This window comes from Hyperolius riggenbachi, chromosome 1 (assembly GCF_040937935.1).
Source record: "Hyperolius riggenbachi isolate aHypRig1 chromosome 1, aHypRig1.pri, whole genome shotgun sequence".
Taxonomy (NCBI): domain Eukaryota; kingdom Metazoa; phylum Chordata; class Amphibia; order Anura; family Hyperoliidae; genus Hyperolius; species Hyperolius riggenbachi.
The window spans coordinates 399,554,418-399,571,091 of NC_090646.1; the positions used below are offsets into that span (position 1 = coordinate 399,554,418).

Sequence of the window (16,674 nt, forward strand, 5' to 3'; positions counted from 1 at the left end):
TTGGTAATGCTCTTGCACGTTCTGACGGAGTGTCACGTGGTTCTGCTGTTGCCATGGAGACCCAACGCTAGAAGCGGTGATTAGGTGAGTTAACCCTTTTCTAATCTCCTGCTCACAATTTTGGAGGAAGGGAAGGAGATTTAAAAAAAAAAAAAAAAAAAAAAAGAATGCGGCTCGCGTTGCCAAGCCGGCGGCCCGGGTTGCTTAACCCCTTAAGGACCAGAGACCGCTGGCACCATAAACGGCGGAATACAGAGGAATTGCCGCACATACCCGCCAATACCGCCGTCCAAGCTTTATGCTGGGAACCTCAGGCCACCCACTCTGCCTTCTCTATGACAGCAGAGCCCTGTGAGCTGGTCAGGAGCCGCTTTCATTGGCTCCTGACCGTGTGATCAATGTAAGCCGAAGGAAGTTGCTTACATTAATAAACAGGGTCAAGAACCAATGAAATCGGCTCCTGACCTGCTCACAGGGCTCTGCTGTCAGAGACAGCAGGGTGAGTGAGCTGCGGCGGGCAGCAAGCTGCGCAATCAGTGTGAGCGATGAGAGTGGCGGGAACACGCAGCAGGCAGAAATCTACGCTCTGGCAGCCACGACAGTAGCAAAACAGGGTGTAGATTTCAACTAGTGCCGTCCTTAACTGGTTAAACTTTGCCCAGGCCTGGCGTATACCTTTCATTAAAATCTGTGTTTTCTGTCTTGATGGAGCTGTTTACATCAGCTTTTTTGTCTGTCTTAACACATAGTAGTACTAGCTATACTGCCATGAACAAATGCATGCTTTTCTGTAAGAGTTAATTGCTACATCTTCCCCTTGATTGACTGAAATTCAATCTTTTATATATTCTGTCTTTTGTGACAGTCTGTGAACAGCATAAAGGAATGATTGTGTCTTGTAAAAGTATTTGGTTACTGACAGTCTTGTGACAGCCCCAGACAGGCACAATATGGCATTCAGGAGCAATGTATATAGCCCATTAGTACACTTGTCCATTCCTACACACAATAATGGCTGGATGTTTTAACAACAGTAGACAACACACTGGGAGAGGTTTGACAGCACTTAATGCAAATATTTGGTTAAACTTTCATTGTTGGCCCCACTGGCTTTTTATCAATTCATTTTCTTCACACTCTCACATTAACAGCGTTGACCTTTATACTTTTCACAGTTGCAGAAGCTAATTTATGAATGTTGGATGAAAGAAATCTGAATTGGTGCCCACAGTACCTGTTCTGATTCTCTGTCATCCTCATAAGAAAAAATAGAGAACAAATTCAAACATTTCATTGGTGGATGTGGATATTTTTCTTTGCTGCAGTCTTTAAGGCCCATTTTTGCACATTTTTTTTCAATACTCATCTAATGAGAAAATGATGTCAATTTTACTCTTTTTAATCAATGCAAGATCCTATATTTAGGACAGAAATTGCCGAATCTATCTACAGACATGCAGTAATGTGCATTATAGCATAGTAACACACAAATTAAGCGGCAACTTAAAGAACCACTATTGCGAAAATGTAAAATTTAAAATGCGTGTATTGCTAACTTACATATAAGAAGTACATTTCTCTCAAAGTAAAATAAGCTATAAATTACTTCTCTGTTAAGTAGCTGTTACTTACAGTAAGTAGTAACATTCTGACAGGCTTTGGACTAGGCCGTCACCTCATGGGGGAGTCTCAATATTTCCTTTATTCTTTACAAAACACTCCCTAGAAAGGATCTACTGTATACAAAGATGCTGGCCAGGCTCGCAACTTGCTCATGCACTATTTTGACAGTTGGACTGAGCAACTGCCATTCAGTAAGTGCTTTTGATAACAAAGACAAGTCTGAAAATCCCCCAGGAGAAAATTGATTGGTCCAAAATCTGTCAGATCTGTCAGACTTTTACTATCTACTGTAAGTGACGGAAACACACGAGAAGAGCAATTTATAGTGCATTTTACTCTGGTGCAAATGTGGCTGGATAGTGTAATGGTTAAGGGCTCTGCCTCTGACACAGGAGACCAGGGTTCGAATCTGGGCTCTGCCTGTTCACTAAGCCAGCACCTATTTAGTAGGAGACCTTTGGCAAGTCTCCCTAACACTGCTACTGCCTATAGAGCGCATCCTAGTGGCTGCAGCTCTCGCGCTTTGAGTCCGCCAGGAGAAAAGCGCTATATAAGTGTTTGTCTATGCCTTTGTCTTTTGCAAATGTACATTCTATACATATGAATGGGGCTACTGAAAGTAGAACACTGGGAGCTCCAGACTTAAAGTAAAGTATTCATGGAACTTTTATTTTCCAAGTAGCTATATTCCTGGGAATTTTAAGAAATTATTGGGACATGACTAGTTTGAAATAAAATAGTGGATATTCCTTGTATACCGCAACTCAACTTAAAATGCACTTCATTCCATTTGCACCATTTTCATTCTCTCACTTGCTGTTGCCGCTAACAGTACAGGAAGTAAAGGGAAGTCTCTCTTGAAACCTTAATTGTAAAATCTTTAAATCTAGCACCTGTTAACTGTAAGCTTTTCACAAACCATTTTTTTTACTTTATTCTACAAAGCTATAAACACTTTTGAAGCTTTTTGTGTTATTTTTAAAGCGATTTTTAAAGGTCTTAAGTTAACCTAGTCTTAGGTTACATGCACAATATTCATGTTGCATTGCAGTATAACGGAATGTTTAATCACACAGAAAAGCTCTTCAATGATTCCACAATCAGCGTATTCACATTGTCATGTAGACACAGAACATTTATATTGCGTTTTTCTCCTGGCGGACTCAAAGCACCAGAGCTGCAGCCACTAGGACACGCTCTATAGGCAGAAGCAGCTTTAGGGAGTCTTGCTGTGAGCCTTTGGGAATGAAATCAACAGGGAAGACCCTGTGGGCCTAATGCACAAAAGAGCAGTAATATTGCCTGCACAGACAGCGCACTTATTACCATGACTTCCAACAGCATGTACAGTAAGTTACACTATTAGCACAGTCGAGTAGCGGGACCGTTGCAGCGGTCGTGCTACATGAGTACTGCGGGTCACACTAATAGTGTAACTATACCACATTTTTTGCATCATGCCCAATGTCAGTAGTCAGTGACAGTGGGATGTAACTGTAAAAGCACTTCAATTGATTATGGGCTTTCTTGGTTATATTTTGTGATGTAAAGTATTACAGGCTTCCCAATTTAGGAAATCAGCCCATAAAGCTATGTATGGATTTGTACACATTGAAACATTCTATTTCTATTTCCAAAACGCACAATTTGGCACAATTGTGATCATGCAAATTTTCACTTGCTAATTGTAATTTCTGACATGCGAAAAAAGTGTCAGAAGAAAATGGGACATCGCAAAAACCGGCACAGCACTACATTTCCCATGTGGTTACCTTGCACTCCAATTGATAATCTAATCAAAGCACATGCTGTGTGAAGGGGCTCTATCTGTTTAGGTGTTTACTTATAAAAACAGTGATTCTGGTGAGAGCTTTTATCTTGGTTTTACTCCGTATCGATTTGTTCCTCTACCTGTACAACACAAAGCACAAAGCAAGCTAAGAAAATGCTCTTAATAAATAGTTGTAGATTAATTGAAGCTTGATATCACTTTTCCAACCATATATTTCGTACCAGTGTGGTATGTTCACTAACCTACGTTAAAATGTGTGTGTGCAGGCAGCGCATGTAAATGTATCTGGACATTACGGACATTGCGCTTCCTTTTGGCTATTTATTCATTTTCAATATTTATGTAGCACCACATTGTTTTAAAACAGTTTAAAGAGTATTATTATTTACAATATTGAGATCTATTCCTGTCTCCAAAATAGCTCAAAGGCCCCTACCACATACACCTATGATAGTTCAGTTACGGTAGATGCCAGTTTAAGGTGGCCATACACTCGTTAGATTAGCAGCAGATAGATCATCAGATAGATGTTCTGATCCATCTGATGTGTTTAGGAACATTTTTTACTAGGAACAGATTTCCAATAGATTTCAGTATGAAATCTATTGAAAATCGATCTGATGGCATTTTTTTGCCATCAAATTTCCATTAGGTCCAATGCAAATTGATAAGCAAGCTCATCAGTTCGATCTAGATTTTCCAACATGTCAGATCGATTAAAATCAATCGAAATCGTCCGCAGATCGATCGATCGGCCGCTAATCGGCTGAGTGTATGGGCCCCTTTAATCCACCATTCTGCTTTTGAGTAGTGGGAGGACGTGGGAAAGGTATGCATACTCCATGCACATGGTGCCCTTGATTACACGCAAACTTAGCCCCCTAACAAAGTAAGGCCAAGGTGTTATGCTCTATTCTTCGTAATTAAGCACAGTAAATGAAATCAATGATGTGCTCTTTCTCATTTCTGCATATTTAATGTGAATTTAAAGAACGTTCTGTTTGGTTTGAACAGCTTCTCTGAGGAATGTGCTAGCTGATGAAATCCACCTATTTGAATGAGTGTAGAATTAGATGGAAATGCAGCCAGTGCCTGGCACAAAGACTTCATTATGTCCGTAGTTCTGCAACTTTAAGCTGGGCCTGAGAGATCTGTATGTTTAAAGTGAAACTCTAGACAAATGTAAACACCCTTTGCTCTGTTTATGTTTTCATTCAAAAATCATTAAATTTAGTTTTAAATATTGCTAGAATAATTACCTTTCCTTACGAGTATGTTTGCATCCCATAATCCCTTGTGTATCAAATCAAGAGTGGCAGGCAATGCACTGTACACCAGTTGTGCTCTTAGTTTCCTGTGCTCTGAAATGATGAAGATGTTCTCATTCAAACAGAGGAAAAGCATTTGCAGTTAGAGACATTTGAATGTACAGGAACACATTTCTGTTTTTCAGTGCCTATTATTGCAAACACTGAATGACCTCTTCCCTGCATACATTGGAAGTAGGGCTGGTATACAGCAAAATTCTCCTGTAGTACACCAAGACATCAAAGTAGTGAACTGCATTTGAAAAACAAGGACCTAAACTTATTTTCTCAGCTTGGAACTGTATAATTAAATGGTGGGGTCTTCCACTTGGCTGTACCATGTGGCAGAGACATTTCAATTCTATACATACTGCAAAAACACAGATATTTAGCATACAGAGAAACAGAGACTAGACACATGCATACGTGCGCCTATGGTCATTTTTGATCTAACTATATTTGTAATCATAGTCTAGCATGAATGATAATCCTATGACAGGATCCTTCATTACAGGTCTCTGTGCCGAACCACCATATCTTTTCATGTTGTAAGGATGTTATGCAAATGGCTTTCTGATAACTGGTAATTTCCAATAACTTTTATCTGGCATGTGTATGAAGCTTAAAACACTCCTGAACTGAAAATAAACTAAGTGGACAATTTATTTTTTTGTGTAGTAGCAATGGGATATAGAACTTTCCTGGTGTCTCACATTCTTATTTTTAATTTAAAGGCCATGTCAGTGTGATGTAAAATCTGGTTCATTAAGCTCCCAGCTGAAATAAATAATTAGTGTTTGAGCATTTTAGCAGTCTCCTCGGCCAGATAAAAGTGTTTTGGCGTTTGTTGACTTTTCAGGAGAGCTGCCATTGAATTCAACTGCAGTTTGACTAGTTTATTTGCATACAAAAAAGCACTTTGTTTATTACCCTTGCAATGAAAAAAAAACCTCATTACAGTCAAGTTCAAAATAGCCTTGGTACTACGTACTTACTTTTATCTAATCATATCACATATAAGATCAAGTATGCTTTAACAGCATAGCAGCAAATATGTTATGTGTATTTCACATGCACATTTTGCAGTTTGTCTGAAAGTTTGCTTAAATATGTTGGAATTGTTTTATATTCAATTTAGCTTGTTATTGCTGCTTTATTAATCTGCAAAATGTGAAGTGTTGTTAATATTTTTTTATTAGTCAGTAGTACAATTTAGATCTGGCAGCCTGTGACAGATTCCTTCTTAACTAATGTATATGAAATATAGTTGCAATGTGTTCAATAAGACTTATTCATCAGTCCCCATTTCCTGTCAGTTAAGTGAATGGTTCCTGATTACTGTAGTGTTAGAGGCTTGCTAACTACAGGGGTAAGGCAGTAAAAACTTTTCTACCCTCACAAATTACTAGTCTCGCCATCAGGGGGTGCTCCAAGCAATCCCAACATATATTTGTCTGTAATATCAGATAGATAGTTCTCTCTTTAAGATTGGTCCGAGGAGACTGGTAAGGCTGGTACAGGACTGTTTTCAGATGATAAATAGCCAGATTGAGCATATCATCTCTATACCCAAGTTTAAAGTACTTTGAAGTGATGCTATGTTTCAGTACTGCTCTTAGTATATTCTCACAACAACAAAAATGAAATTTTCTTTGTGTATGCATGCTTTTAAACCTTTCACAAGGCAGGATTTATCAAAGCATTACCAACGGTTTTTACTGCATGGTAATAACAAAATTCTTAAATCCTACTTAATAGCAGCAGTTTAGCATGCATTTCTAGAACTGCACTACAGTTAAGAAAAGTGCAAATCCAGTTCTAAACTGCCACAGATTAAGAAGTGCTTCATAACAGATTGTGCAATGTGCAGGCTAGACATGATTTTTAAGTGCTCCTTCACCTTGCTGAATCCTGTGAAGCTGTTCTGTGTTTAACTCTTCCAGTGCTGGGCATTGATTCCTAAGCTTGATTTTTTTTCAGCTCTAATACATTTATATTATATATTTATTTCCATTACATCTTGTCAGTTAACATAAAAGAATCTACAACAAAAACAAAATATTTATGCTAATATTACTTCTCTTTTCTTTATCAATACAGCAGATGTATTGGTTACCTCAGCAGCAGCAGCAATTTTCCTCACACACTGCACTGTCTGAGAAACCGCTCTAACTCTTCCTCTTTAAGAACAGTTTAAGAAGGAAACTGCACTATTTGGTAATTCCTAATATGTCTGAGACAGTTCTGCATGGATTTCTAAAACCTACCAATTTTTTTTGTCTCAGACACTCTTGATAAATGTCCCCCACATACTCTTGTCATCTTACATAACATTACAGTTATCCCCTACTTACATTGTACACTTCCCCCTGTGCTAAATAGCAGTATATATAGTATGTGATTAAACAAGTATTCTAGCCACTGCCATTTGGCAGGGTTGGTGGAGATTAGTTAATTATGTGTTTTACACACGAGAAGCAAATGCTCACTCCCAGCCAGCAATCTGCCATTTTATATGGTCCACGAACAGCCCGTCAGCCAATCAAGTGCAATGGTATACACCCGTGTCTGCAGTACCAAATCTAGCAGGAATTGCATAACTTCAGCAATATTCAGGTGAGAGGGTTCAGTCGGACATAATCATAGATTTTGTCACCAGCAGGGGGCACCACTTGCAGGTATACCTCTCACATTGCATTTGTATCACCGTCGGTGTGAACCAAGCCTTATTCACTAAAACACAAATAGCTAATTGTACAAGAACTTTAGAAAATGGACAAAACATTTAGAAAACTAAGGGCTTATTTCCACTACACGCAGATTGGATGCAGAATGGATGCAGAAAAACTGACTCCAATGAATGCCTATGGGCCTGTTTCCACTAAACACGATTTTTCTGATGCAGATTTTCCCATAGGCATTCATTGGAGTCAATTTTTCTGCATCCATTCTGCATCCAATCTGCGTGTAGTGGAAATAGGCCCTTAGAGAAAAGTTTGAAAGATAAGAAAAGGGAAAAAGGTTTAAATGGCGAATTTTATTCTTAATCATTGTCCAATCCAGTAAAATTGTATTGCATTCTCTTTCAAGGATGGCAGGTGTAGCTTGTTAGCTTTATTTTCCTTGTTAACTAAAGATTAGGGAGTCTAGATGAAAAAAGCAGCCAAGTATCTGATTTAGTGCTGCCTGAGTATCTGAGAAATAATGGATAAATGAATTACTCCAACGATACGCCTGTCTGGTATGAAAGGAATGTGATTTTGGGTTAATAGGCTGAAGACAAGCAAACTATTATTGAAGTCCTCATCTAGAGACTGGTCATTTGTGCTTGTTCGTCTGCTTGTCACAATGAGGTCTAATAACTGAACTAAGTGGGGCACGTAGCCATGACTAGGATAGTCTGTACCTAGGAAAGATAACAATTTGTGTTGGTAGTAGTGATGATACCATAGCACAAAATGTACCATAGCAAAATGTACACGAGCACACAACATAGTTTAATATAAACAAGCATATAAACAAGCTAAAAGTAGTCTTGTTCAATACACATCCCTCACCATGGATCTTGACACCTTGTTGTATTACTTTAAACAGATATGTCCTCCCCAACAATGAAGAAGCCTGAAAAGCCATTGTTTAGCCCAACATCACCACAGGATTCTTCATCAAGACTCAGCAGTTTTCCCCAGCATCATCATCCGGGGATTCCAGGAGTAGGACATAGTGGTAAGGGCAATTAATGCTGTCATCTAGTCTAGTCTTCTCTACTTTTCTTATGTGTAACCTAAACAGTAAAATGACCCCAAACCTTTTGGTGGTCCTTGTTTTGGCTGTATGTTTGCCTTTAGTACAGAAAGTAAATAGCGGTGAACAGCTTTGAATGTTCATGATGAGTATGCATAGAGGATTTTCAACATTTTCTCAAACATTTTTTTGAAGAAAAAAAAAATCAGTGATTGAGAATTGGCCAAAAATAGACATTTTTACCAAGAGCAGGCAAAGGCTGGCCCGCCTGTTCTTACTCAGCCTGCATGTCTGGCTAGACAGACATGTGAATGTGACATATGCAAAGTGAAGGAAGTCAATGCATTTCTGTGGAGCAAAGGGATTTACTTATTCCAACATATGGGAACATTTCTGTGTGCAGCGACCCTCACAACTTGTCTCATTGGCGTCAATTCACCAGAAGTTACCAACCCATTTATCTCTTGGGAGGTAATTTACCTCCTGTGATATCTCCAAATAGCAATTCTCCAGAAGTATAGGGGAAAATATCGACAGAGAGAAATGCAAGAGATAAATGTGAGATAAGTATGAGATAAATAAGTGATAGTTAGTAGTTAGTTTTTCTCCAAATCACAATTCACCAGGGAAGAAAGGGGGTGTGGCCATTCGTTATTTTTTCATCTCTTTATCCCCTGAATGAACCTGGAGATATCGTGGTTTTCACACAGCAGCTGCTGCTGTGGAAGATGGAGCCTTTTGAGCTTACACTGTAAGGCCTGGTGCACACCAAAAACCAACCGCTAGCAGATCCGCAAAATGCTAGCAGATTTTGAAACGCTTTTTCTTCTTTTTCTGTAGCGTTTTAGCTAGCATTTTGCGGTTTTGTGAAGCGTTTTTGGTGTAGTAGATTTCATGTATTGTTACAGTAAAGCTGTTACTGAACAGCTACTGTAACAAAAACCGCCTGGCAAACCGCTCTGAAGTGTCGTTTTTCAGAGCGGTTTGCGTTTTTCCTATACTTAACATTGAGGCAGAAACGCCTCCGCAATCCAAAATCTGCAGCAGCCCGGGAGTATGCGTTACCTGCAAAACGCCTCCCGCTCTGGTGTGCACCAGCCCATTGAAATACATTACCCAAGCGTATTCGCAGCCGCAAGCGGATCGCAAAACGCAGCCTAACCGCTCTGGTGTGCACTAGGCCTTAGAGCTTGCTTCTATTATGAGGAGACAAAGGCGCAGGAGGAGGGTCTGTTTAATCGCCCCTCGTATTTTTCGTGAGAGAACAGTTCTTGATAATTTTACTGAGACAGAGATGGTGAAGAAGTTCAGACTCACTCGTGATATGATTTATGATATGATCCGGCAGTAAAAGGCGGGATTACTCTGGTCACGTAGTGGTAAAACTCCGCCTCCTACCCACAATGCTTCACTTTCAAGCTCACAGAGAGGAAGAGTATCCCATGTAAATCATTAATACCGATTACCTAACTCTCTGCTTTCTCACACTTTCCTCATGCATATCTCTCCATTATCCCCTGCTATCGAACACTTTTCTCTCTGTCCTCTCACACTGGTGAATTGACTCCAGAGTGTTAAAATACCTCATGAGATAAACTACCTACCTTTTTTCTCTTAGTAAATCCTCTCTGGTGAATTGACGCCATTGTCACTGAAAACATGACTTCTGTGTTGCTTGATTATCACAAGCAGTACGTGCATGATGTGACTGTGCATGTATAGGACTACACTGATCTGTGCTAAGGCCTCTTTCTAGATGTTACTGATCTACTAGAGCTCTGAATTTACCCTTATCAACTAAATATTATCTCTTTTTTTATTTTACTTTTTAAAGGGGACATGTATAGAAATAAAGGGCAAATAGGACAGAAAAGAGGCCACAAAGGCGAAAATGTGCACTTTTGTTGCACACTTAGAGTTTTTATATTTAATTGATCTCACTAATTGTTAAATTAATATTATAAGACCCATGGATATACTTGCATTAAGTTTATTTATAATAAATCAAGGCCAACCTGGATCTATTATAAAGAACTATATATATGTTCACACAACTGTGCATAAACTGTCTCCCCAACATTTCAGAAATGGACAGTTACACCCAGTTAAGAGTTGCAAACTTTAAAAGTGAAGCTCCACTTTTGTTGAAAAATAGTAATCCCTTCTGTTCAGCTTTGCAAATTGTTAAGTTTAATGCCACACATTATTTCCAATTACTTAAATCAAAGGCTCAGCTGCTACACACTGATTGGAAAGACTGTGGGAGTATCATAGCTTCCCGTTAATCAGTCAGTTTGTGCAGGTGTGGAAAACATGCAGCTACTGTTCTCTAAGCAGGAAATTATTCCTGAAAGAAGGGGAAAGTACCTAATTATTTGTACTAAAAACTGGTACAGATAACAGACTAGAAAATAACCTTGAGCTTGCAGTCAGTTTTAGAAATGTGTAGCTGGCTGCCAACAGAAATGAAAATATAATTCTTAACTACATTAAACTGGAAAAGATTTGTGTAGCACTGATAGTGCAGATTTTTAATGAGAGTTAAATTTCACAATAACACTGACAATTTTTAGTCAATTCAGGGCAGGTTTGCTGTATCACTTTGTGATATCCATTGATCTCCAGCTCTGGAGAACCATGGTCACAAAAAACTCATGAAAGAGTACTTGTACTTATCCTGAGTACTTGCCTTTGTTGGCCAGAAAACATGGTGTTTAGAGGCAGAAAACTTAAAAGCATAGAAAAAATGCATACTTACCTGTTAAATCAATTATTCTTCTGTGGCTTTTCCTCCAATTCAGAATGCCAGTACAGCAGAAGTAATCATGCTATGCTAGCTTTTATCCTCCTTCCATATGGCAATGCCCTAGCCTGACCCCTTCCCTCTTGTTATACTATTGCCACACTTACATTTGGTACCTAGAATTCTGGTAATAAGGCTGGGAATGTTTAGCTTTTATATGTTATATTTGCCCCCTTTTTACTTATAATACCAAAATGTTTTTACATAGTTTTTATATATTTTTTAAATATAGCATATTATAAATGAATATTTCATTTGTTTGAAGTTCTACCTGCTGGTGGTACATACAGTTTTTATTGTTTTAGACAAATGTATTGTTTTACTGCTGTAATAACCAACGTTTCTAACATTATTGTAGCCAAGTTGCATGAGCCATAATTAGCTGATAGACAGTCAGGTTGAATGATAAGTAAAGTTAGGCATTCACCATACAATCTGTGCAAGAAGGAGCGGTTAGGGCATTAGCACTGCAGCCCAGGAGAAGAAAGCAAATGCTGTGTCTAAGGGCCCATTCACACTAGGGCAATTAGCGCCCGTTTGCCGCTAATCGACAAAGCGTTAGCGCTTTTTAAAGCACTAGTGCAATAGTAACTACATGGCAGTGATCTCACTGCTGCGATTACCAACGATCACAGGCATTTCGTGATTAGTGGCAAACGCAAACGTGTTACATGCAGCATTTTACATAGTCATTTTACAGCGATAATCACGGTAAAATGATCCGCACAAAGCGCTAGTGCTAAGTGTGAATGGGCCCTAAAATCCTGCAACTTGTATAATTCAGTGTGCTCAGGCATACAGTGTACAGTCTGCAAGCAAAGGAGGAGAAAAGTGAAATCCGGCACTACTGACTAGTAATTTTATTGAGCAATCTTCATTAAAACATTGTCATCATGAACAAATGCAAAGAGAGACACATACCATTGCAGGTAGAAAGGACCGGGTGTTGGGAGCAGGTGGTTGCAAGCCTGAAGGCCATTTCGCACTATGTGCTTCTATGGAGGCTCTGTGGAAGCCACTAGCACGAAAGGACCGCCAGGCTTGCAATCCCCTGTACCCACCGCCCGGCCCTTTCTACCTGCAATGGTATGTGCCTCTCTTTGCCTTTGTTCATGATGACAATGTTTTAATAAAGATTGCACAATAAATGTACTAGTCAGCAGTGCCGGATTTCACTTTCCTCCTCCTTTGCTTATACACCATACAAAGGTTTTATTGAATTAAATGTTAAAAATTGTATAAATATTGAATTTAACATAAATCTATCAATAAAAAACTAGGGTATTCCAGATCAGTATTTGATGAAAATACTTTCATTGTTCGGAATTATTTGTACACAACAGTACAATGGGGTAGGTCACGGGCACAGCAGTGCATGAATGATGTACTCACTGCTTTGCACTACATTGTACTGTGCAAAGCTAAAGGACCTTATATTATAAAGGTTCGAGATGAAGGTGGTAGGCCAGGCAATGTTGTCGCTAGATATCAGTCATTTAATTAATTCACCACAAAATAATGTCTGCTTTAGTGCACACCTGAAATGAGAGGGATATGGAGGCTCCCATATTTTTTCTTCCTTTTAAGCAATGTACATAGCCTGGCTGTCCTCATAATCAACTGCCTCAATACTTTTAGCCATAGACCCTGAACAAGCTTGCAGATCACTATATGGTTGAAAGAGGCGCCCAGGTTGTAGATAAAAGCGTTTAAAAGCAGTTTAAAACCGGAAAAAGGTTTGAGGTTGCTTACCTCAATGATGACAAATCTTTGCATAAACAAAAGATTTTGTTGGTAGCACAGGTGGCGACGCGTTTCGCGGGTCTAAGCCCGCTTCCTCAGGCTTAGACCCGCGAAACGCGTCACCACCTGTGCTACCAATAAAATCTTTTGTTTATGCAAAGATTTGTCATCATTGAGGTAAGCAACCTCAAACCTTTTTCCGGTTTTAAACTGCTTTTAAACGCTTTTATCTACAACCTGGGCGCCTCTTTCAACCATATAGTGCATCTCAACCCCTACACATTCCCTGTGTGAGGGGTGGTGACAGAACACACGCGGTTAAACACCGCGGTGGATATCTGTCCCCTTTTCTTTTCCTAAGGAGTGCGACCACACCAGGTCCCCAGTGACCACCCCGAGTGGAGTCGGGTTAATTGTCTCCACCTGCTTCCTGTGGTCGGTTGCCCTTCTGCAACCCACCTTTGTGAGTAGACATTTTTCTTATACATCTACCAACCTGTTTCTACATACTACACCATTGGGCTCCCGTTTTTTGTCTCCTGTGTCTCTTTTTAGAAGGTGTCTTCACACCCACTACCCACTAAAGCTTGCAGATCGGTTGCTCTGACTGAAGCCTGACTAGATTAGCTGCAGTTGCTGACAGTAAAAGTGCAGGACAGAATACTGCATACTTCAATGTAACGGCTACTCTTATTTTAATCATTCACTTCAAATTTCTGTTCCCTGAAATGATTGTTTGCAGTCCTTTTGGGTGACAGTTTAGGATCAGTGGTACAGACTTGCTGCTCCATAATTTGCAGTTATGTTTTATGAAAAGGGGAGGGATAAGACAGAGACACTGATGATTCAGTACAACAAAATCAGATTCCAACAACAAGAGTACAACAAGAGGACACCTGCAGTGAATCGTTTTCCCAATTATGAAAATCTAAAGTGTAGATTTACCTTAAAATGTACAAATCAAGTAATATCCAATTGGGTGTTAGTGGATAAAACCAGAATCCAACAGTTGGAAGATCTATTACCGGTAGTTCTAGAGATGGACAATTATATACTGTAACAATAATGTTTTATGCAATATACTGCTGGCTGGAAATGAACCAGAAAAGTAAGGCAGCTACTATGTTTGTCTAAATCCTAGCTGCATCAAATTTTCACCAATTTAAAATTATGAGCACCTCATTGATCATCCCTAATCAAGTCTGTTTCATAGAAGTAAAGAACAGGGACAATGCTCTGTCATACAGACATGCTGCTGAGATATAGCCGAGCACAGTGTACTGTTCAGTAGACAGGGGAGGAGGCATTATGGAGTGATGCTTGATGGAGCAACTTTTGGCAAGTGGGGTAAGCAAAAGAACAATACACTTATTTGTTGGTGTTGGTCTGTCCTGTGCTCTGTCTCCAGCCCCGCTGCCTGCCTTTTCTCTATGCGTAAATAACCTGTGCCAGGTCATGGAAAAGATGCAGGCAGCAGGGATGAAGACAGAGCATGGATGGAACAGCTGCCGAGACAGATGAGTTATTACAATGCAGCCACACATCCTGCAGGGGACTCGGAAGCAGTTGAGGGGCGGTTACCTGGGGTCCGGCCTGGTGGGGGCAGCAGTGGTCAGGGGCCCTGGGGCATTTGCCCCCTTGCTTGGCTGAGAACCATCTGTCATGAATATGAGGCTTGGATTAACATTTGCTATTTTAATAAACAGTATGTTTCTGGAGACCCATGCCACCCAATAGCAGACAAGTTTTAATAGATCTTTCTTGATCTCCATTGAACTCCTGGGAATCAAATCTGTTGCAAACAGGACACAAAATTCAGTCCCAGCCAGCCATACAAATCTCTGAGCCTGACAATCATGTACATATTCAGAGAGAAAACATGGCAAAAGATTGATAAATACGTAGCAGCTGGATCTACAGTAGATGAGCTTTGATTCTGTCACAAACGTGCTTGATAAATGTGACAGAAGATAACGTCTATACATATAATGTTTATGTGGGGAATTTCACCTAATCAATAACCGCACTGCCACCTGTCTTGATAAAAGCTAGTTTCTGTTTAACCCTCTGCATCAAGTTCAGCACAATTTGTAGACATTACCTGACAGATGAGAAGTAGGTTATATGATGCTGGAATGTATGAGAGGTTGGAGTCAGTAAGGCCTAGTACACACAAGCTCACTTCTGATTCCATCAGATTATTGCATTGTGTAAAAGTGGGAGCACAATCCTGCAGTAGACTGATCAGGAAAAAAAGATATCTGAGATTTTTATTGGATCTGTTGTTAAACATTGATTGTGCACAAGTTCTGCTGTGTTCATATGGAAATGTAGTCGATTTACTGGAACTCAGGGAACTTGTTTTGGAACAAACAGTTGAACTATTGCGCATGTCATTGGTAAGACATTACCATCTGATCATTACCTAATCTGGAAATTGATTGTAAAGATTGGACAGTTGCCCAAGAGATTGGATTGCAAGCACATGCACCTGTGTGTATGACCCCAAATGGCATGGATTGTTAAAAGTGCCTTCGGTGAGCATTCCTCCCACTCACACAGCTCTCCCTGAAGAATGAATAGAACTGTGCCATGTATACCACATTTGGGCATAGGCTATTCCAAGGCGATGCTGACCCCCATCTCTGCAGGGAGAGCAGTGACCAGCAGGAAAAAGCTGCAGAAAGTTAACATGAAGCTATATCCTTTGTTCTATATGATTAAGCCTTTAAAGCCCACCTGGCAGTGAGATCACTGCATGTCTGCAGATAAATACCATCAAACATGTACTGTAACTACCTAACAACAGATAACCCGGGACATGAACCACATTCTTTTTTAGACTTGTAGGAGAGCCAAAGAACACACTTAGCTAATAGTTTCCATGGTATTGCTTTAGCTCCACCTATTTCAATGCATGTCCTTTATTTGTTGCACTAATGTAGTATTTTGTGGTATTGTGGCGTAAATCTGTGTCTGTCACTTCCTGAGGTTGTGAAAGCATGACATATTTTAGCCAAACCTATTTCAGGTAGAGGGGTCATATTTTGTTAAACACATGTTTCTATTTAATGAGTATGGGAATATCCATACTCATTTTACTTCATTAGGTTAACCTCGTTTTTCCCCAGGGCACTGAGCCAAGATGGAATCTTGGCAGAGTAAGGAATATCACATCCATGTGTTTCTTCAGCGGTTCACCTGTGTGCTACATTTGTCCTCAGAAGCTACCATGGTTCCTTCATGTAGCCATGAGGAGTTCTTGTCAAGCACAGAAATTTCTTATCAGGCTATTTGCTATAAAATAAATAAACCATTATACATCAAACTGTAAAATATCAGAACTGGGCATAGTAATCTATGGATGTTTACATTTTCTCACATTCATCACACACAGATGGTAGGGTTGGGACATTGTGAGTTTAGTACAAACATACATTGCTGAACTTAATTAGCAAGAGGAAACCTTTAGTCTAAAACACATAATTATGGTGTTTGTGTTACAGAATCATTTCTAACTGTTACAGTCTTATACAAACGAAGGAGATGGAATATACTAGCCCGTACAACTGTATTTGGTATATTTATATTCATACATTTTACTAGGACTTGCTGCAAGCTTTAGAAAATCACTCATGTTTTACATTGTCACACAGGAGAAA

At 39.6% G+C, this 16,674-nt stretch overlaps 1 protein-coding gene across 7 annotated transcripts in view; it reads left to right on the forward strand.

Annotated features, from left to right (window-relative positions):
* The window catches only part of NFIB (nuclear factor I B), a 561,260-nt gene that overhangs the window by 481,376 nt on the left and 63,210 nt on the right, over positions 1-16,674 (forward strand). For all 7 annotated transcript variants that reach the window (XM_068234892.1, XM_068234884.1, XM_068234891.1 and 4 more), the window contains one exon: positions 8,317-8,448. In XM_068234892.1, the coding sequence (XP_068090993.1) occupies positions 8,317-8,448 (132 nt within the window). The remainder of the gene's footprint in view (positions 1-8,316; positions 8,449-16,674) is intronic.